Genomic DNA, 21,611 nt, shown 5'->3' on the forward strand with positions numbered 1-21,611 from the left:
AAGTTTAGATTTACTGCAAAGAGAAACTTTCTAAATGCACAATCTATTTATTTTTCTTGGTATTTTTTTTGTTCTCAGTGAACAAGGGTTTTGTATGCTTAATTTGCCTGTCCTACCACAAAGATAAACCCTAATATTCACAAAAGCACATACATATTAGGTATGGAGAACATAATGAGGACTGTGTACATCCTTCCTTTCACAATGAATGTTAGAGATAGTTTTAATAAAGTAGTGAGAAAATAAGTAGGATCCCTCTGCTTTCACAGAGCTACCAGCTTAAAAATATGTATTATATTATAGTTACTAAATTAGAATAGTGATATTATATAGCATAATTTAATATTGCATGTTATAGATAATTATATATATATGTAAATATATAGGTCATCCATTACCCATATCCCACAAAGATCTTGATTTAAGTAGTTTATTATAATTGGTAGCAATCTCATATTTTTCCTTTAGAAATAAAATCTATACTTGCAAAAAAAATTATTGTTTGAAATATTATGATGGTTAGTAGTAGCTAAAATCAAATACTCAAATAGAGTTATCATTGATTTGTTTCTGGTGTCAGCAAAGTATGAACAATTGCAATCTGTCAGAGAAATTTTAACTCTGTAATTCACCAAAGTTGATTTGGGAATGTTAAATCAGTGTGCTTCCAAAGTTAGCCCTTGAGAAAAAAAAAATCAGGGGAAGAGCCCTAAAGGATTGTATCAAAGTATGGTCTCCCAGCCTTGTGTCTCACATAATCCAATATGGCTTCAACATTAGCTCTGCAACAGGCTTTACAAAGACATAACTAAACATTTTATTTCACGAGCAGAGATATTTTACACTAATACACTTATATTTAACATTGATTCTGCCATATAATCTGAAAACACAGTTTTAAAAAAGTAAACCATACCAACCGAAAGAGCTGTCTTTTCTTATAGGTCTCATTGCATATGTTACTGTCTTCCAAGAGCCTACTGGAAATGAAAAACATCATTTTTATGATATAAAATCTAAGGGTCATAAATGGACGTGCACTCTACTATAACACACCTGTCTTGTAAACAACCCCGTGTACTGTTTTATTTGCATAACATTGGATTTTGCCAAAATAAATTAATGGCGGCATAATTTTTCCCTACCCTATGATTCAAATGTGGATACTAGGAAAGGGAGAAGGGAGAGATGAGCAAATAAAGGGAATGGGGAGAGGAGAGGAAAAGAAAAGAAATAATATAGCCACAACAGATATTTAATTAAATATATTAGTTGTGCTTTTTTGTTTCTTTGAGTATTGTTAAAGTCATTCCTTATTTCCTGAGCATCTTAAATTATTGACGTTACAAAGGCAGGTATCCAAGAAATGTATTTATTTTTATAAGGAATTCACTCAATACATTTTTGCTTTATGGGAAAATCAAGATTTATTTGTATTTGCAATGCATGTATGTGACCAATTATTGTACTGATGGATACAGTCTAATTTGAATATAAGGACAATACATTACACAAGTGTTTATTTATTTATTTATTTTTTGTAAAAAACCCAAGTAAATGAATAAAATTAGAGAGTAATGTAGAGAAAAATGATGGGCTAGAAAACTAGGGAATAAGATTTCCCACGAAACTAAATTATAAATGCTCACTTAATCTTTTTGGTAACGATATAACATTTTGGCATTGTTCAGAATCATCCCTAAGATGTTAACGCTCGTGGATTCTTAAATTTAATGTCAATGAGGAATACTGTTCTGAAGCTGCATGGATATTTAAGGCTGTTTTTGAATGTCCAATGTAGACTTGATTTCTAATTTCATCTCTTTTTCTAAAACAAGCCTATTCAGTTGAGGGACATAGTTACATGAAGATTTCTAATTGCTAATATGAATTGTGGCAGTTCCCCCTCTCCCAATTATTTCTAGTGCCCTATTTAAACTTTCTCTAAGTACTAAAATTTAACCAAACAGCCTGCATTTTAATCAATTTTATAGGGGCCACCCATTAAACTGACACCTGAAATAGAATTAACCACCACTTTTAAAATGGATACCATATTTCTAGTCTGAGTTGCCCATTTGTACAGCAGATGTGGAATCCTTAATTCCCTTTAAAAATCTGTAATTAACTCAATGGAGCATTTTAATACCGACATCAGTTTAGAACTATTTAAATAAGGTATATATTAAATGTGAAATTTTTCTGCTCTTATGCTTAAGACTTTGTATATATTTGATAACCCATTCATTTCACAATGATCACCTCCTCCCACTAACCCCCAAGGCAGATGTCCTGTTATAGCCAGACCAATTTAGATAAGAATTCCAAGTTAAGTCTTTTTATAAAGCTTAGATCATTTAGAATGAGAAACTTAAAGCAATAATGTTCAAAATATTATTTGTATAGCTATCTATAGTTACGGGGCACCAGAAGTGGGTAATAATGCCAAATATACAAGTACTTTTAGCACCCTATTGAATAAGCCAATGAAACTGCAAGTTCCTGTGTAATCTCAACAGTTAACACTTTTGATGCCTAGTGAAGGGAATAGGAGTTACATCTGTTGAAAAAACTGGAAAGAACCGGAAGTTGAGACTTTAAAAAAGGGAAACATTTCAACTCATGTTTGGAAGTAACTGAGAGAAGATTTCCCCCTCAATTAAATAAACTTTAGACATGCTAAATAACACATATGGGTGCATATATATGTGTGTGTACATACAGATATATGTATTTAATTATACATATATTCAAGCACACACTTATATACAAAGAAATATATATCTATGAATATACAGGACACACACGACACACTTCGTTCCTCTAAAGACACGAAAAAGCAAATTTCATTTTACCTGTTTTCCATATAAAGGCTTTCCTGGGAGCAAACTGACTGAAAAATAAAGAAAGAGCACTGTATCAGACGTTCTGGGTGTGCTGAGGGATCCCAAATCCTGGCCTGATTTTAACACTACCTTTCCCCTCCAAGGGGGAAAAGATTAAGAAAAGTATCTACCATTTATAGAAAAAAAGAAAAAAGGAAATAAAAAAGGAAAAGAAATCGGTTAGAGTTATAGTGGAAACACTATCATGCAGCACACAGTACTTGTCCATCACAGTACCTCTGGGCTTCAACTACATTGAGCCCGTTCAGCGTCAAGGTCAGAAGGAGAGAGAGACATTGTGAATGAAACTGCTGGAGAAACATGGGACCCTCGGATCCTGAGCTGGTGGTTCCCCCTGGGGCTGCGAGAGGCAGCCATCCAGGAGAGCCCATGTGACATGTTCAAAAATCAAGGCAGAGCGTGCAGGCTTGGCACGATCCAACCCAGGATGGGAGAGCGCAAAGCAACAATCCTGCAGTTATTACCAGGCGGTGATACACTTGCACGAGATACACAGATTGACAGCAAGACTCTCAGAACTGAGGAGAGGCCATCAGTCAATCGTAAGGGTGGGGAAGGGGATGCAGAAGACAAGTGAAAACAAAATGAAGCTAATAATAAAAAAAATGTCACATTCCATATAAGGTTTCTTAGTTTTTTCACGCCAAAAACCAAATGACTTTCTTCTTAGCTTCTATCTCCCTAATATATATTTATTTCTCTACTTCCTTGTATATATACAACATAGGGAAAATAAAATTCCATTATCATTACGTGGAGGAGGGGCAGGGCAGGTCAAATTAAATTTTAGCAAACAGAAAAAGAGCAGTCCACACACAATAAGGTGCTGTGGTCCCATAATATAGTGACTGTTTTTATGAATTAACATAAAACCCTTTTGCAAATATTGAGTTTCTAAACATATATATATTTCATATATATATATATATACATATATACACACCATCTTATAGTGTAGATTTTCTAAATGACGAATAAATAACTTGCTAAAGGAATAAATAGAGCCCTAACAGGTCTATTTTAATATAAAATAAAACTAAAACTATAATAATGACCTCTCAATATCAAATTCTTGAATTCAAATATGCCACTAATGTAACCACTGCTCAGAGAGGTGGGCAGAATATTGATTTTTTTGTTACTTTGTCCTCGTGAATCATTTCCTTCCACTAAGCCAAAGGGCTAGATTTGGTCCTTACGTTCTCCTCGGTGGGTGGTCAGAGCATTTCAGTGAAGGCATCTGGAGCACGGTTCCTGTTTTGATTTCTGTGCACTTAACGTGCATCCTCAACACCAAGTATGCCAAAACCTTACTTTGCAAAAAGCAACAACTTCAGACAATTACAGAAAAAAAAAAAAAGGCTTTTAGGAAAATATCTGTTTTTTTTTAATTTGACATTTGGTTTTATAAAGAGAAACAGAAATGGTGTGCCACTGACATTATTCCTATAAAGGCCTGTTTACAGTACACACTATCTTACTGTCTTGATGTCCTTTGGTTTGGTTTGGCTACTGGCTTGAGTCAAGTCATGCTAAGTGACAGAAAGTGAGATTGTCTCAGAGATACATTATGAATTCAACTCTTTGGCATGTCTCGGCTCTTGTCACTGGAAACAGGTCAGTATCATTTATAATGTTCTGGCCAGGTTTCGGAAATACTGAGACTCTATTATGTTGAAAGGGTTGATTAAAGACATTCTGAACTCTTCAGACTCGTGGATCTAATAGCATTTTGGGAAAAGTCAGCCCGAACTCTTTGAATTAAAAAAAATAAAGCATCTACAGGTCAAAGATAATTTTCCCCAAAACGTATCTCAAGTGTTTTTCTGACTTTTGTGGAAAGGTTATATAAAAAAAATCATCTCATCATCTCTCCACCACGTTTTCAAAAATAAGACAGAAATGGCCATGATTCAGGAGCTGATAAATATAAACTTTAAAAAAGAAAAGCAGTATTAATAACTTGCACAGTTTAACAGCAAAGAAAGATAAAATTGTCACAGGAATTCATGCAGCATTCAAAGCTGTCACGTACTCTCAGATATAAAAGGCTCATTTTTTGTTGTTGTTGTTGTTGTTGTTTTGTTTTGTTTTGTTTTGTTTTTTTAGAGAGGAGAGAGAGAGAGAGAGAGAGAGAGACAGTGAGAGACAGAGAGAGAGAAGGGGGGAGGAGCTGGCAGCATCAACTCCCATATGTGCCTTGACCAGGCAAGCCCAGGGTTTCGAACCGGCGACCTCAGCATTTCCAGGTCGACGCTTTATCCACTGCGCCACCACAGGCCAGGCTCATTTTTTTATTTTTAAGGAGAAAATGATTTTGCCTGATGGGTTACAGAATTCTCTCCCATGTCCCACCCGCAACCAGGTGGCACGTGGGCCTTTCTGGGTTCCCACTGAGGAGGAATCCCAACATTTAAAAAACAAACAAGCAAACAAAAAGGATGAACCCCTCCCTGAGTCTCTGTTTATATATTATATAGATATCCTTCAGAAATTACCCTCCAGGCAAAACATGTCTTTTTCAAATATATTGCTATATAAATGTAACCTTTCCCAAACTAGCAACATTGCACAGGATTGATCAAAAAACCAGCTGAAGAAAATACAAGTTATATTTTATAGTTCATACACTTCTGACTGCCAAGACACATTTATTTATTATTTGAGAACTAAATTGTTGTGTGCTCTGGCTTACAACAATTTAGTTCTCAGATAACGAATATTTTTTGTCTTATCTCAAGGTACCAGAATTCTCAAACTAAATTTGATATTGTTTTCTAGAAAACCCCAAAGTATCCCGCCCATTTTTGACTGTGCACCTACGTACAAAAGCACACACACAAACACCTCCGAAATAAAGATTCATTCCATTTAGAACCTATCAAGAACACATCCGATTTTAAAATAAATCTGAATTTTGCTAAAGTGTAAATACCAGGAAGCATTTCCCTAAAATTCTCTATTGTAATTTCAAGTAGGAAAAAAAAAATGCTGCGGAGGTTTATAAATATTTCCACCTGTTTGAATGACTTCACTACTTAACATTAGCAAAGAAAGTTGGTTTCATCACTTCAGTTTTTTTAAATCATGAAAACACTAAGTTAAAGGCCAGCTAAGAAAAAGATTAGATGTCCGTAACCAACTTTCCTGATGCTGGATTCTTTGCATTTGTTTTATAATTGGCTCCACAGAGTTTAATTACATCTTGTGGACCTCGACAGTCTGGGCAGTAGCAACAATCATTTGGGAATCTGGAAAAGCATAGATGAAGGGTTCCTAAAGTGTCCTGTCTTTGCATAAGTGATAGAAAGGTTTGTTACTATATGTATTTAAGAAAGTTCATGTTGCTCTTATGTCCTTGAGTTTGTGTTAATAGAGGAGGTCGCAGTAACATCCTGTTAACACAGGGTGACCCCCCAATGATTCCCACTGCTTGGTATTCACTACCTTGTGTAGTATACCTCTCACTCCACACTGCACCAGGGCTGGAGTGCGTGTCCATCAGAATACAACAGGAGGGAAAGCATGTCACTTCCAGGATTCGGTTCAAAAAGACTGTGTTTTCCATTCTGAGCCATCTCTCTTTCTCTCTTGGATTCCTTGCATTGGGAGAAGTTAGCTGCCATGTCTTAATGACACTCAACAGCCTATAGAGAGGTCCACATAGTAAAAACTGAGCTCTCCAGCCTCTGACCAGCAAGGAACAGAAGCCTCAACTATGTGAGTCAGTTTGGAAGCAGATAATCACTTCGCCAAGCCTTCAGTAGACTGCAGCCCCAGCTGACAGAGTGCCTGGGACCTCAGGAAAGATCCGGAGCTAGAATCGGTGGCCTAAGCCACTCCCAGATATCGGACCCATGGAAAGGGTTAGATAAGAAGTATTTTGTTTCGTTTTAAGTTGACAAATTTGGGGATTACTTTTTTTAATGCAGCAACAGGTAGCCAAACTAGGAAATGCCAGGGGCATGACTGCACTGTCTCTGTAGAGTTCCTAGACTAGGGAGGAAGACACTGGGCATGTGTTCTCCCTCCAAAAGAGCAGTAGCCCTTAGCCTGTAACGGAGGATAAAAAGTTATAAGAAAAAAGTGAGCACTAGAGACCTTTCCCTTAGAAAAGTGCACATATCCTCATGAATCTAATATTGTACAAATGATATCTGGAGTGCTCTCTGGGTGCAGGATGCCAGTGAAAAAAGCCCTGCCCTAAGAGATCAGGTGAAAAGTCGTGTCAGAAACAAGCTGGAATTAGTGCAGCCAGAAATGCTGGCCACTGGAGAGCCTACCGAAGGGGCTCACACTTCCATTCCCACAGAGCAAAGGAGCCAGAGCCTTTTAAAGACGGCTGTCGAGTGATTTCATGGAATGGGCTGGCTATGACCATAGTGTGGCATTGAAGCTTTCTCACTTTTAAATCTATTTTTAACATTTAAAAAATGTTAACACAGCATATGGCCATAGTGGCTTTAAACCCAACACTCGCCTCCAATCTTGAACCTGGGACCCAGGTCCCTTACTATTAATCTTCTTAATAGGGATGTAGGGAAGCCACGCTGACCCCTCCCTCCCTGTAATGGCCTCTCCAGACGTGGGATGGCACAGTGAAGAACAGGCAAGTGTCAGCGATATTAGTTCCTGTCACCTAGCTCTTGAGTGTCTGGCAATGTGGCACAACCTTGGGGTGAAAAAACCATAGTGTTGTTTGCACATCAACTGGTTGATCAGTATTTGCTTTTGAGTATAACAAACCCTTCATAAATGATATGACTTCCCTGAACCAGAGTCAAGAGGGAAAAACGTGTATGTGAGTGTGTGTGTGTGTGTGAGAGAGAGAGAGAGAGAGAGAGCGCGAGAGAGAGAGAGAAAATGAACTGGCCTTCAGAAAAGTTTCTCCCCATGGAGGCCACCAGACACGACCAAGCCACCACGCTCCCCCCATCCCACAGGAGGCACCCTCACACTCCCGCAACTAGCCCAGGTCTTCCTACGTCTTCTTCCTGGGGTCCAGCAACCACACCCGAGGGCCTCCCACGTGCCAGGCTGCACCGGCAAGAACTCTAACCATAATAAGACTCTAAGTCAAGGGTCCCCAAACTTTTTACACAGGGGGCCAGTTCACTGTCCCTCAGACCATTGGGGGGCCGCCACATACAGTGCTCCTCTCACTGACCACCAATGAAAGAGGTGCCCCTGCAGGAAGTGCAGCGGGGAGCTGGATAAATGGCCTCAGGGGGCCGCATGCGGCCCATGGGCCGGAGTTTGGGGACGCCTGCTAAGTCTTCCAGACATGTACAGAATCTCCCAGAATGTGTACCAGCACGTCATCCAACTAAGGTTACCTCCATCTTCCTCTCTCCCACTCTCCCAATTCCAGAGTTCTCAGCCCGATTAGTCAATCATCAAAGCTGAATTTTCATGTATCCAAGAAAGGCAGGGAGGGTTGCTTCCCTCCGCAGCTTCCTAGTAAAGGATCCAGCACCTGCTGCAGGATCAGGGAGACCGGCGTGGGCTTGAAACCTTGAGGACAGCCGTCCTCCTCCATGCTAAGCGCTGGAGCCTGGCTCACTAGGCTGGCTTTGCAATAGCCTCCAGGAGCAAATCACAACAGGAGGTCGGAGGCCCCGCCCAACCTAGTAGTCTACACAAAGAAGCTCACACCTCTATGGCTGCAGAAAGAAGGGCCCAACATTTTGGGAGGCTGACAAATGACATCACAGAATGGGACAGCGAGGGCACTAGCTGAGCTGCCCTGCCCATTTTCTTGCAATTAAATCCAGCTTTTTTTTTTTAAACCTATTAACTTCTTATATCATTTAATTGCATTTTATTTTGATCACAGTGAGTAAAAGAATAAAAATAACCCCTTCCACATCTTATTTGTGGGGATTTGAACAAAAGAAGTTGATGTATCATCTCTTTGAAAATTGTTTATAAAACTAGTTTGATCTGAAATGGATGAAAGAAATGAGTAAGAATGCAGAAAATGGCCCTGGCCAGTTGGCTCAGTGGTAGAGCATCAGCCTAGCATGTGGATGTCCTGCGTCAGGGCACACAGGAGACGTGACCGTCTGCTTCTCTATCCCTTCCTCCTCTGCCCTTCCCCTCCTGCAATCATGGATGGATTGGTTTGAGCAAGCTGATCCTGGCCCTGAGGGCGGTTTTGAGGAGCGTCCTCTTCAGGTATTAAAAATAGCTCGGTTGTCAAGCAATAGCCCAAGACAGGCAGAGCATCCCCAACCCTGTAGGGGGCTTGCCACATGCAGGATTCTGTCTCTCTGTCTCCCCTACTTTCACTTAAATAAATAAATGCAGAAAATTCTGTGAGTGTGATCAGCAGACGCTTGTTTCTTTTTTGTAATTCCACTGCACAATGTGGATGGAAAATGTCAACAGTGGTTTCTGTTCGCTAATATGGACGTGGAGGCTTTTTTTCAAAGCTAGCAACCAGTCTCCACGTTGAAGGTCTATTGAACCAACCAAAATGATACCTCAGTTCCCACACAGGTCACATCCTAGGAACACGCGCAAACCCCTGGCTCCTTTTCCATCACTTCCCTGAACCGGGGCCTCTTCCAGAAACACCTCGAGCTTGCTGCAGATCGATTGGTTCCCTGGCTCCAGCTTCCTTTGTCCCTGCCAGCTCTCTGTCTGGGGACTGAGGCTGCCTTCCTGCTGATGGAGGGGCCACGCTAAAGAGGCAATTAAAACAACTACTCACATCGTGTGCAAATATTCTCTCCCTCACTCTCTGATACTCCTCTTCTCTCTCTTCAATTGATTTACTTCGTCTGTCATCTCTAAATGGATGCATTCTGTTTTGCTGAACAGAAAAAAGAAATCAGGAGGGTTATCCAAGTTGAGCTGTTACAAGACTGCGTTTAAGCAACTGTCAGCTGAGGGTAATAAATGTTCCCTTAAGGCTTAAACAAATGGAGCACAGAGAGTCTCACTTCCTCGGGTCCCTGAGGAAGCCGTGGGGGGTGGGTGAGGGAGTCCATGTGTGTTGTGTGTGCATGACATGCAGTGCTGGGACATGTTTGCTGCTCCTGGTTGCCTGCTTGCTGGATGTAAGTAACACAGGTGTTTCTGGAAAGGAGGTGCCGGAATGTGCCTCTGGTGTTGAGCCAATTCAGCCACGTGATTGTTCACCAGTGGGGGGCTCTGTCTCCTTTGCTAACCTGTGTGGTCCTGATTTCTCAGAAGGAGGCAGAATATTGGTTTTTCTTCTTCTTCTTCTTCTTCTTCTTCTTCTTTTTTTTTAAAGAACTGGTAGCTAGATCAAGGTGGCTAAGAGAAGCAATGTCCTTGAAAACTTGGGGATGGAAGAAACCCAGCAAGGGAGTCAAGAAATAACGGGTGGAAAGGCAGATGTGGACACTATTTCTGTATATTCTAATCTTTTTATTCACTCAATGACTGATCCTGGGAATAGCATCTGGCATAGAAAGTAGGGATTAAACTTGAAATGTGTTCGCTGATCAGGGTCAATATTAAGAAAGCTTGGGGACCAATTCAAAGAACCCAGCATGAGGACTGCTCTTCTCCATCCTTCCCTCCGAACTACATCCTGCGTCTCAACTACCTTCCCGTCTCACTCTTGCCATTCCTCACAAAATGCTCTACCCTAACCACATTCACCCATCCATTCAACAAACACCCACTAAGTACACGACGCAGGCAGATGTTTCAGAGTCCCGCGCGAGCCACGGTGGAGCTAGGTGGCGGTGTCAGTGGTGGTGGGAGGAAATGAGATACAAATGATGAACAGGTTATTTTTTTTAAAGTGTCTCAGAGATGCACATACCACCTTAGAGTGACTCAGAGAGTAATTAAAATAATAACTTGAGTGAGATGCTTATTATCATGCCCTTAAGAATTTTAAAGCAAAGTCATTTTCAGAAAATCTGTTTCGATTGTCAGAGACACAAAGTGCAATGGCATTTTATGACTTTCTACTGTTCTCATTCTCATGTAAAACTTATTTTCTTTGTCACTTCCTCAGTTTTTCTTGCTAACCCGCCCTGCATCCCACACCCCCATCTGGAGGGAGAGATTTAATACAATGTCTCTCCTGTTATCAAAGCACCATGAGTCAGGCTACTCTACAACGGACACAACGTTTTATCACAAGCGAAAGACACACAGAGAGTTGTGCTCCAGTTCATGCAAAACAAGCAGACAGTTTACACGGGGACAATAAAACATGGGAAGGAGAAGGGGCTGGGCGACTAGAACATGAACTTGATTCTTTTCTGTGAAGACTTATTGTAGGATAGTTGCAAAATCCACCTGTCCTCACCATAACAAGGTTTGTTCTTTACAGCTACACCAAGGTGATCAGCGGTCCGTTTTGATCATCCAGCTCAATTTGTGCACAACTGAAGGACAAAGCTGTAAGGAGTGGAACGACTGCCAGAGTTACACAGACATCTGGAAATGCGACTGACAAAAGCTTTTCCCAACAGCTCCGAGCCGGTGGCATCCCAACACCCCCCCCCCCCGCCCCCACGCATGCAGCAGAAACTGCGCCAAGCACCACCCATGCAGCCCAACACAGAGCCATCGCTAAAGCAACCAGGACACAGGTTTTTGGCTTCCCACTGAATGCCAAAGGGGGAAGCAAGGCGGGCAAGGAGGTCGGAGAGAGAGGACGGCAGTGATGAGAGGCAGAGGAGAGTCGGGAGAGGGAGAGAGGGGCCACAGAGGAACGACAACGACATCAGTCAGCCCACCTTCAAAAACAACGTCAGCCACTCTCAAACTCGAGAACCAACCTGATTGTCTTCTTTATCAATACTAGAGTTATCTCGCTTCAAGATAAACCGCTTCTGGGATTCTTCACCTTTTTCATCTTTTAAATGTTCACAAAACCTTTGCTCTGGTCTGCCAGCAAAGTAAAACATATCAATAAAAAAAGTTTTTCTCCCTGTTTCAAGTTATTTCTTAGTGCTGTTCTTCCCCCACAGTGGCATTCAACTTATTATTATTATGATTATGATTATCATGATTATGATGATTTTAAGTGAACCCATGGCTTTCATACTGGAACCGCTGGCAATATACAGGTCGGTAATAGTATGTCCCTTCACAGGCGCTGGTAGATGATACCTGTGGTTGGTTTGCATTCGGAGTCTTGTCTGCTGCATGCTTGCTCACCATGGCTGAAGTTAAAACAATATTTTAAAGGCCTGTACATATGTAGTGTAATAGATGTTTCTATAGTTATCTGGACCTCCATTACTGTTGAATTGAATCAAGTCCCCGCCCACATTCTAGAATAAATATACACGTTTAGCACTTGGGAGGAACACATCAATTCACAACATCTGGAAATTAGGAGAGAACACCTCCCAGCATACTTTCCTTTTGAAGAACATTCTTAATCCGGAGTGAGAGAGGAACATTTCTAAACTATTGTCATCTTTCTCCAATGACAACTGCTCCGGAGTCTGGCTCCAGGAGGCTCTGACATCCCTGACCAAGTCTTGCAAATCAGTTCAGTAATTGGGAGAAACTGGAAATATTTAGTTTAAACAACTTAATGACTGATTAGCACGGGCAAAATGCTGCAAGCAGTTACACACTATTGATCAGTCAATTGATTTTTTTTTAGGTCCTCTTAATCATTTTGTACAGGAAGGGACTCCACTTCCTTGTTAATTTTCCACCATCGTCACTGCTCTTCACAAAACTCAATGAATGACTTGGGCTTGGGTTGATCCCCAGAGGAAGTGCTAAAATATTTGGCCTGGGCTTAGAAGAAGTTGTTATTTATGACTCTCATGAAAGTGTCTCTGTCAGGGCTGATGTATGACTTCTGAAGCTCAGTGGGTTTTCCATCCCTACTGGGTTCATCGTGCACTCAGTCTTTGCGAAGTCACTTCAAAGTATCTGTTGTGTAACAGGGGCGACCAGCGATTAAGGCGGGGGTCTCAAACTCGCGGCCCGCCGAACAATTTTGTGCGGCCCGCAGACTAATCCACGAAGTTCAAAATATTTTGGATAAAATTAAGTAAGCCTAGGGGCCTACTTGTATTTTTCATTTCTCTAGCATCCTAGCTAGATATTAGCTTAGTTAACAGCAGTTGTGATGCGAACTACAGTTTCTGGTCGTTTTGTGACACTGAGTAAACTGCATGTACGATTGTGCTTGTTGTACTGATTTTTTTTTTGTTTGTTTTCAACTGCAGTGAGAAAAGTGTTGCGTAACAGTTGCCTTTTGTAGACCTAGTGCGGCCCGCCGAAAGGTTGTGATCTTGCTCTGCGGCCCACATGCTGAGTTGAGTTTGAGACCCCTGGATTAAGGGAATGCCACGGTTTCCTTACAGATCCAAAAATAAGTAAATAGCACTTCAAAAACAATGGATTAGTTTAAGTGCATAATGTTGGTGGAATTCATCCTTTCCTTAAATATATATATATATGTTATAATAATAGTGGTGAACAGAAACTAACAGAAAACTGGACTAATACCAACTGTAGCTTCTAGAATTTTGTATAACATTTGCAAATGATATTATTATCTTAGTCAATCCTTACAATAAAACTTCAATGTATGAAGTGAAAATATATTTTGCCTCTTTTACAGGTTTATTTAAACCACCTCTAGGTGGTCATATTGGCTCCAAGTTTATAGATTTGTCCACTAAGCCACAGAGAGCAGTCTATTCACATTCTCGCAGACATACGATTCAGTTTCTGCTTATGTACATAATATACAGTGCACCAGAGGCCAACAGACCTCACAATAAAAAACAAACCCTGCATCATCTCATCTTAAAGACTGATAGAAATATTTTCCACCCAAAATTAAAATGTAGTGAAATGTAACAACCAACCTGGAAGGGCAAATAGGATATTTTAAAATCAGGACACTAAGGAGCAAAGGAAACTTGTACTTTACGTCAAAGAGGCCACTTACAATGAAGAAATTAAATATATTTCAGTGTAGTAAAGTTGCAGTATACTTCAATTATTTATTATACTCTAAATTCTTACAATATTAGCATGAACAGTGGAAGACCACTGTAAATGGCAACACCTCTCCTGGAAAATTTTAAGCATCCTAACGTTTTAAACCAATACCTAGATGTTATCTCATTTTTTACATAGAAAGTGAAATTAAGATATTAACTTAAATACAAATGGTGATTGTACCAATGCTGATTAACTCTCTCCTAATATCCCCAAGCTCTGTAGTCTGATTTGCTTGTTGCTAAATTTTTAGATAGATGTTTCTTGTATTTGTTGTTAACAGTTTGTAACTTCTTTCAGAAATAAAATGGTATGAAAATTCACGAGTAGAAGGTAAATTTGCTTTAAAATAAATTCTTCTTTAAGATAGAGAGCATATAGAGTGAGATCTCAGCAACTAACCACAACTGGAATATTAGTTCCGTTTTTGTAAGAACCTTCTTTTTAAAAAGTTAATCCTTTGTGTCTAGAACCATGCCTGGCATATGGGAAGCATTTGATTAAGTGAATTAAACAATATATGAATGAATAAAAATTTAGTACAGTTGTATATTAAAGGAAAGATCAAAGGGTCACTGAATGAGGTTTGCAGTCATAAATTCTAAAATTAACCTAACCAGGTGGTGACGCAGTGGATAGAGCGTCAGATTGGGATGCGGAGGACCCAGGTTCGAGACCCCAAGGTCGCCAGCTTGAGTACAGGCTCATCTGGTTTGAGCAAAAGCTCACCAGCTTGGACCCAAGGTCGCTGGCTCGAGCAAGGGGGTTACTCGGTCTGCTGAAGGCCCGCGGTCAAGGCACATATGAGAAAGCAATCAATAAACAACTAAGGTGTCACAATGTGCAACAAAAAACTAGTAATTGATGTTTCTCATCTCTCTTCGTTCCTGTCTGTCTGTCCCTATCTATCCCTCTCTCTGACTCTCTCTCTGTCTCTGTAAAAAAAAAAATCTAAAATTATAAAACAAAGCAGAAGATCTTTTAAAATCAAAACTGCCCTAGCCAGGTGACTCAGTGGATAGCGCATCATCTTGGCATGCCAAGGTTGTGAGTTTGATCCCCGATAAGGGCACATACAAGAAGCAGTCAATGAGTGCACAACTAAACAGAACTAAGTAGAACAACGAGTTGATGCTTCTTACTCTCTCTTTCTCTCTCTCAAATCAATAGAAACATTTAAAAAAAATCAAATCTACAGTTTGCTTTAAATAGAACCCAAATAATCACGTTATTCAAGTTTTTAAAATGTGAGGGTGTTTGGGGAAGAAGTGGAAATAAGAACCTTAACTTTTCTAGTTTTGGAATTCCTCAGTTTAAAGTGTGTGAACTAGCCTTGGCCGGTTTGCTCAGTGGTAGAGCGTCGGCCTGGCGTGCGGGGGACCCGGGTTCGATTTCCGGCCAGGGCACATAGGAGAAGCGCCCATTTGCTTCTCCACCCCCGCCCCTCCTTCCTCTCTGTCTCTCTCTTCCCCTCCCGCAGCCAAGGCTCCATTGGAGCAAAGATGGCCCGGGTGCTGGGGATGGCTCCTTGGCCTCTGCCCCAGGCGCTAGAGTGGCTCTGGTCACGGGAGAGCAACGCCCCAGAGGGGCAGAGCATCGCCCCCTGGTGGGCAGAGCGTTGCCCCTGGTGGGCGTGCCGGGTGGATCTCGGTCGGGCGCATGTGGGAGTCTGTCTGACTGTCTCTCCCCGTTTCCAGCTTCAGAAAAATACCAAAAATAAATAAATAAATAAATAAATAAATAAATAAATAAATAAATAAATAAAATAAAGTGTGTGAACTACGAGAGAGCTATTCAAATGCTATATTTATCATGTTGGTTTTGTTTTCCATAGCAGGAGATATTTAGGTGAAATACTGCATCACATAGCAAAGGGTAGTCAGAAGAGTATCAGGAATGTAAATAACATTTAAAGCAAGAATATTTCTTACTCTGATATGAATTATGCAAAGTGAATTCTCCATACGTGCTTTTCAAATATCTTGTTTAAATTTTTTCAAACATTAGAACCTAATGGCCCAAATTATTAATCCGGTGATTATAAAGTAACCATTGGAAGTATGCATAAAAATAATAAAATAAACCTAATCAGATTTTTTCCAGGTTGATCTTTATAGGGAATTATCCAAGACTCTGAAGCTAAAGTACAATTTGCAGTTGAAACTCATGAAAACTAAGAGTGTACAGCAGAAGCAGTGCACGTGATTCAACTAAAAATTACTGGTAATGGACCATTATATTAGACTTTTAAAAAATCCTTTTCATCACTCACTTAACATCATAGCATTTTTATTTCTTAGCCATAGAATGAATGGAACTAAAGTAATATATTATGTGCCTTTTAAAAAAATGGGAATAAGTTATTTTTAATGGATCAACATAAGGATGTAACACTAAGAAAAACCCCTCAAAGCTGCACAATGGCATGGTCTTTATTAAATTAATAACTGGAGTTTACTACATATCTCATGGCCATGCATCACAGGTGCCTAAATTTCTTTCTTCTAGTGGATTTTCATCCATGAGTTATTATTTTTAGCTCTCCCTATATTGCCATCAGAAAGCAGAGAAAATGAATTAATATTTCTTCTTGATGGAAAAAAAATAGTTTTGTTGTCTATGGTAGAACAAGGTTTTCCCAAAATTCACGGCAGGTGTCCCCTGTGAAAATTACTGATTATGTGTGGTGAACAGCACTGCCATCTCTAGCCGAAACTTTTGAAAACCAGAGGTAACTAACTCCTCATTGTTCCTTATTACACAGCTCATGGATGGAGGGGAAATATGGCAGAACAAAATACTGCAAAAGGTGATCAAACTCTTCTAGTCAATCAATTCCTACTTTAGTAAGTTTTTCCTCCTTTATGTTTAAAATAGATGAGCAATTCTTATAATTATTTTTTTAAATCTTTTTCACCTAGAAGTATTTTCATTGGTTTACCCTCACTGCCAGTTTCTTGAAACCAAATAGCTTAATCCTTCCCTCTCCCCACATGCACACAAATGAAGAATCCATTTCTACTAAATATGGAGGTGTTCATAGCAGTCTCTGAGATTCATATTGAATAATTGAAAGATGGTCCTTAATATGCATAAAGGCTGCTGTGCACAACAGGATAAAATATTTTGGTGTTAAAATTAATAATAAAAATTTTAAAAAGAATAAAAATATTTAAAGCCAAACATATTAGGGGAATCTAAGTGACACTTGTTCCCTTAGTACTTAAAGTTTTCAATTGGAATACTTGCAACTGATTTTCTTTTCTTTTCTTCTTTGGAAAGTATTTCACAGTTTCCACTATTTTGTCATTTGACATCATTTTAGTCTCTTTTAAATGAGATGATACCTTATAAATCCAATATAGGCAGCACTATCAAGCTTCCATTTAGCATCTTTTAAACATATGTTCTCAATTCTCTACACCTTTGAAAAAATCATTTTATTTTTCTCTATTTTGATTGTGTACTGTATGTATCAACAGGGACATGCAGACAAGCATAGTAAACACCTTGACCCACCTTTAACACAGGCTATTCATGAGCAACAACAAAATTGAGCAGAATACCCAAAGACCACAAGGGTCTCTAAGACATCTTCTCTTAAACTGACAGCACTGCTCTGGCACTGGCTATGGGCATAAAGAGACTTGAAAGTGTCCATCAACCTGGACAGAATGATTCTATTTCCATGAATGAAACCACAGAAAACAGTGATGGATTAATACACAGCTCCATTGGTCAAGATAGCAAAACAGTGGATATGCATGGTGGATCGGTTAAGTACCTTAAAATATCTCCATTATGTATATGTAGCTTTATAAATTAATATTCAACGCAATTTACTAACACAGAAAAGCAATTTATAAAAGAACAGCTACACCATGATCATATTTGTTGAAACTATAATATATTATATAATAATAACACTGACTGGTAGCAGTAGCTGTCTGTGGGTGGTGGGATAATGGACAACTTCTACAGCTAACTATTGATGTCTTTCTGATTATGATCATAAACAAGTAGTATTTCATAATAACAAATTAACAAAAACATTAGCTTAGAAAGATAGGAAACAAATCCAACAATTTAAAAGGGGTTTGTATCTAACTGCTGGATTATGGACAATTAAAATATTTTTATATTCTGAATGGTTTTGAAATTGTCTTTATTGGCCTATGTTATGTTATAATCAACTAAAATGAACATCTAGTTGTTTTCTTTCATCAAACAGCTCTTAGCACCTTCTGCTGCACTGCTACTTTAAAAAAATACCAGGATTAACATGGTCCCTGTTCTGGTTCTGGCTTATTACATTAAGACCTTCCAATATATGTAATCAAATAAACAAACACACAAAAATCACCCTCTTTATTGCTATGCCATTCTTGATCTGAATGCATAGAAACATGCATTTACTAATGAGAGTGTAATGATCATAACTAAGCAATAGTGCTCAATCTCAACCTTTTCTTCCTTTCTCAAGGGGAAATAGAAATTATAATAATATGGAAAAAGAGGGTCAAGGAGAAAATAAATAATTTGAAAAAGAAAAAGAAATCACATGCAATTAAGACCTGGAATATTATATACATATTATCTGTTTGTGAGTTTGGCCATTTCTGAACAGTATTGAGCCTACTATCAGCAACAATACCGAAGAGGCATACACAGCAGACAAACCTATTTAGCTTAACGAACTGGGCACGTTTTTGCAAGTCTGCCTATAAATTAGATGTTCCACAAATAAAACATCTAAAAAGAGGGCCATGGCTGGTTGGCTCAGCAGTAGAGTGTTGGCCCGGTGTGTGGAAGTCCCGGGTTCAGTTCCCAGCCAAAGCACCCAGGAGAAGTGCCCATCTGCTTCTCTGCCTTTCTCCTCTCCTTCCTCTCTGTCTCTCTCTTCCCCTCCTGCAGCCAAGGCTCCATTGAAACAAAGTTGGCCTGGGCGCCGAGGACGGCTCCATGGTCTCTGCCTCAGGCACTAGAATGGCTCTGGCTGCAGTGGAGCAACGCCCCAGGGGGGCAGAGCATCGCCCCCCGGTGAGCATGCCGGGTGGATCCCGGTCGGGTGCATGCAGGAGTCTGTCTGTCTGCCTCGCCTGCTTCTCACTTCAGAAAAATACAAAAAAAAAAGAAAGAAAAATCTATAAAGAAGAGGGCTAGTACTGACACTTTCTTTTCTTTAAGCTCTCCATTCTTTCATTTCAATCTTACAGAAACAAAATAAAAACACATTATATGAACATTAAAAAATAGTCACATTAATATAGCCAATGACTCAAAGCTCCATTCCCCACAATACACCATACATTTAGTACCTAACCCAATAACGTTACATAAAATGGATGTGAACTAGCATTCTAAATTTAACATAGCAACAGTTTAAACAATTCACATATAAATGCAGATAAGTAAAGCCTAAAAATATGTGGCTTTTTTTTTTTTTTTTTTTTTTTTTAGAGAGAGAGAGTGAGTCAGAGAGATAGATAGAAAGGGACACACAGGAACAGAGAGAGATGAGAAGCATCAATCATCAGTTTTTTGTTGCAACACCTTAGTTGTTCATTGATTGCTTTCTCATATGTGCCTTGACCGCAGGCCTTCAGCAGACTGAGTAACCCCTTGCTCAAGCCAGCGACCTTGGGTCCAAGCTGGTGAGCTTTTGCTCAAACCAGATGAGCCTGTGCTCAAGCTGGCAACCTCAGGGTCTCGAACCTGGGTCCTTCCGCATCCCAGTCCGACGCTCTATCCACTGCGCCACTGCCTGGTCAGGCAAGTTCCTTACATGTTTATGACAGGAACTGTTTGTTTTGTTGTTAAAAAAAAAAAAGGAAAGTAATAATACTTTAAAAGGTTTAGGAAGATTCAATAAGGTACAAGTAATGCAAGTAAAGAATCAAACCCAATGTCAGGCACGAGTAAAGCACTCAGTAAATACGACAAGCTATTCCTTACCACTGTTCATACTTTTCTGAGTAGCCCAGATCTAAAAGTACACTAATGGATATTGAACCAGCACTTACATTCGTGTTAACCTTAATTAGCAGAGATTCAATCTATAGTATTCAAATAATGGTTTCATTCATCAGCTTCAAATAAGCAAGTAACAATTTTCTCAAGGTAATGTGTACTTTAAAACCTGCTGAAAATGATGTTTCTTGGCATTAAAGGCTTTTTAATATATATATATTAAAAAGGAATATATATATATATGTGTATATATATATATATATATTCCTTTTAAGCTTAAATGTAAATCTAGTAGTTTTACTTGCTATGAAGGTCCAGAATGATGAGTGTACTCTAATCAATATAGAATTAACAGATAATTTTTGTATCTATAAACAAATACAGTTTTTTTTTAATCTTCCTGGTTTGAAGGCCAGGAAGTTTGGAAGTAGAGATGAGGAAGTTTGGGGCTATGTTCCCCAGAGACTTCTGTGGAATCTAGAAAGGCTGAGAAGTTGGAAAGCGTCTGGTTGTGGGATAAAATCCATGTCTCTTAGTAGAAGTCCAATTGGTTGTTTGTAGATTTGTATCAGTAATTACAGTTTAGCATTTAAGTATACAATAGAGTGGAAATCAAACACCTTTGACCAATAAACTACTACCTTTCCATCTACTCTATGCCCCAATTATCTCCTCTAAAGCCATGGCAATATGCTAATAGCCTCTCACTCACAGAAATGTTAAGATTAATAAAACAGGAGAAGACCAGCTATACATTGTATACAAACAGGCACTCAGCTACAAGTATGCCCTAAAACTTTTCTCAAGGTGCAAGTGCTGACATGACTGAAATTTCTATGACCTAGAACCCAGAAAGGAAGCTCTGAGGATTTGAGGCTCCTTCTGCTGCCTACAGAAGGCATGGCTGTAGCTGGAAGAACCAAGCCACTGTATTCTTGCTTCTTCCACAATTACTGTATGTCTAGAGCAATACTATACAGAGTACGTACATGTATAGAAACATTTCTCTAAACTGTCCCAAACTTTATCACACAGATAATGTATATTCACTCACACACAGAGTCCAGTCCTGACCAAAATTATGTCGGCTCTTCAAACTATAAACAGAAGATGGGCATGTTCTCTAGTCTGTATACTTCTTGTGTTGAAAGCCCTGTACTGAACACCTGAGAAGTACATTTTGCTTAACAAGGTTTAAGAACATAGGTTTTGTCTCCCTTCCAAGTACGCAGGCCAATTTTTAATCCAGTGGGTTCTGTGGTCCTGGAGTTTGGTTCGTGTCATAGTTTTAACATTCATCTTAGTATAAATATTGTCGAACTGTGATCTCTGTTCAATGTTTAAAGTAATTAAATGCAAATTAGGATGTCATAGGAAACCAGTGGGAACTGGTAAAAGAATAGCATTTTGTGTTCTTTTGCTCTTATCTTTATTTCAGCGTATTGATTCTATTAAGAATAGTTCCTGTCTCCTAACCTTAGGAGAAGAGTCATGGGTCAGTGCCAGGAGCAATAGGTTTCAGTCTTGGTCTTCTGTGAAGTGAGTGGGTGAGAAAGATCAAGACATGAATCGCGCCTGACCTGTGGTGGCGCAGTGGATAAAGCGTCGACCTGGAAATGCTGAGGTCGCCGGTTCGAAACCCTGGGCTTGCCTGGTCAAGGCACATATGGGAGTTGATGCTTCCAGCTCCTCCCCCCTGTCTCTCTCTCTCCTCTCTCTCTCTGTCTCTCTCTCTCTCCTCTCTAAAATGAATAAATAAAATTT

At 39.5% G+C, this 21,611-nt stretch overlaps 1 protein-coding gene across 1 annotated transcript in view; it reads right to left on the reverse strand.

Annotated features, from left to right (window-relative positions):
* Window positions 1-21,611, reverse strand: part of ARPP21 (cAMP regulated phosphoprotein 21) — a 138,234-nt gene that overhangs the window by 76,849 nt on the left and 39,774 nt on the right. Inside the window, 4 exon segments of the mRNA XM_066244858.1 lie at window positions 921-980; window positions 2,856-2,893; window positions 9,622-9,723; window positions 11,678-11,786. Coding sequence (XP_066100955.1) covers window positions 921-980; window positions 2,856-2,893; window positions 9,622-9,723; window positions 11,678-11,786 — 309 coding nt within the window.

This window comes from Saccopteryx bilineata, chromosome 10, assembly GCF_036850765.1.
Source record: "Saccopteryx bilineata isolate mSacBil1 chromosome 10, mSacBil1_pri_phased_curated, whole genome shotgun sequence".
NCBI lineage: Eukaryota > Metazoa > Chordata > Mammalia > Chiroptera > Emballonuridae > Saccopteryx > Saccopteryx bilineata.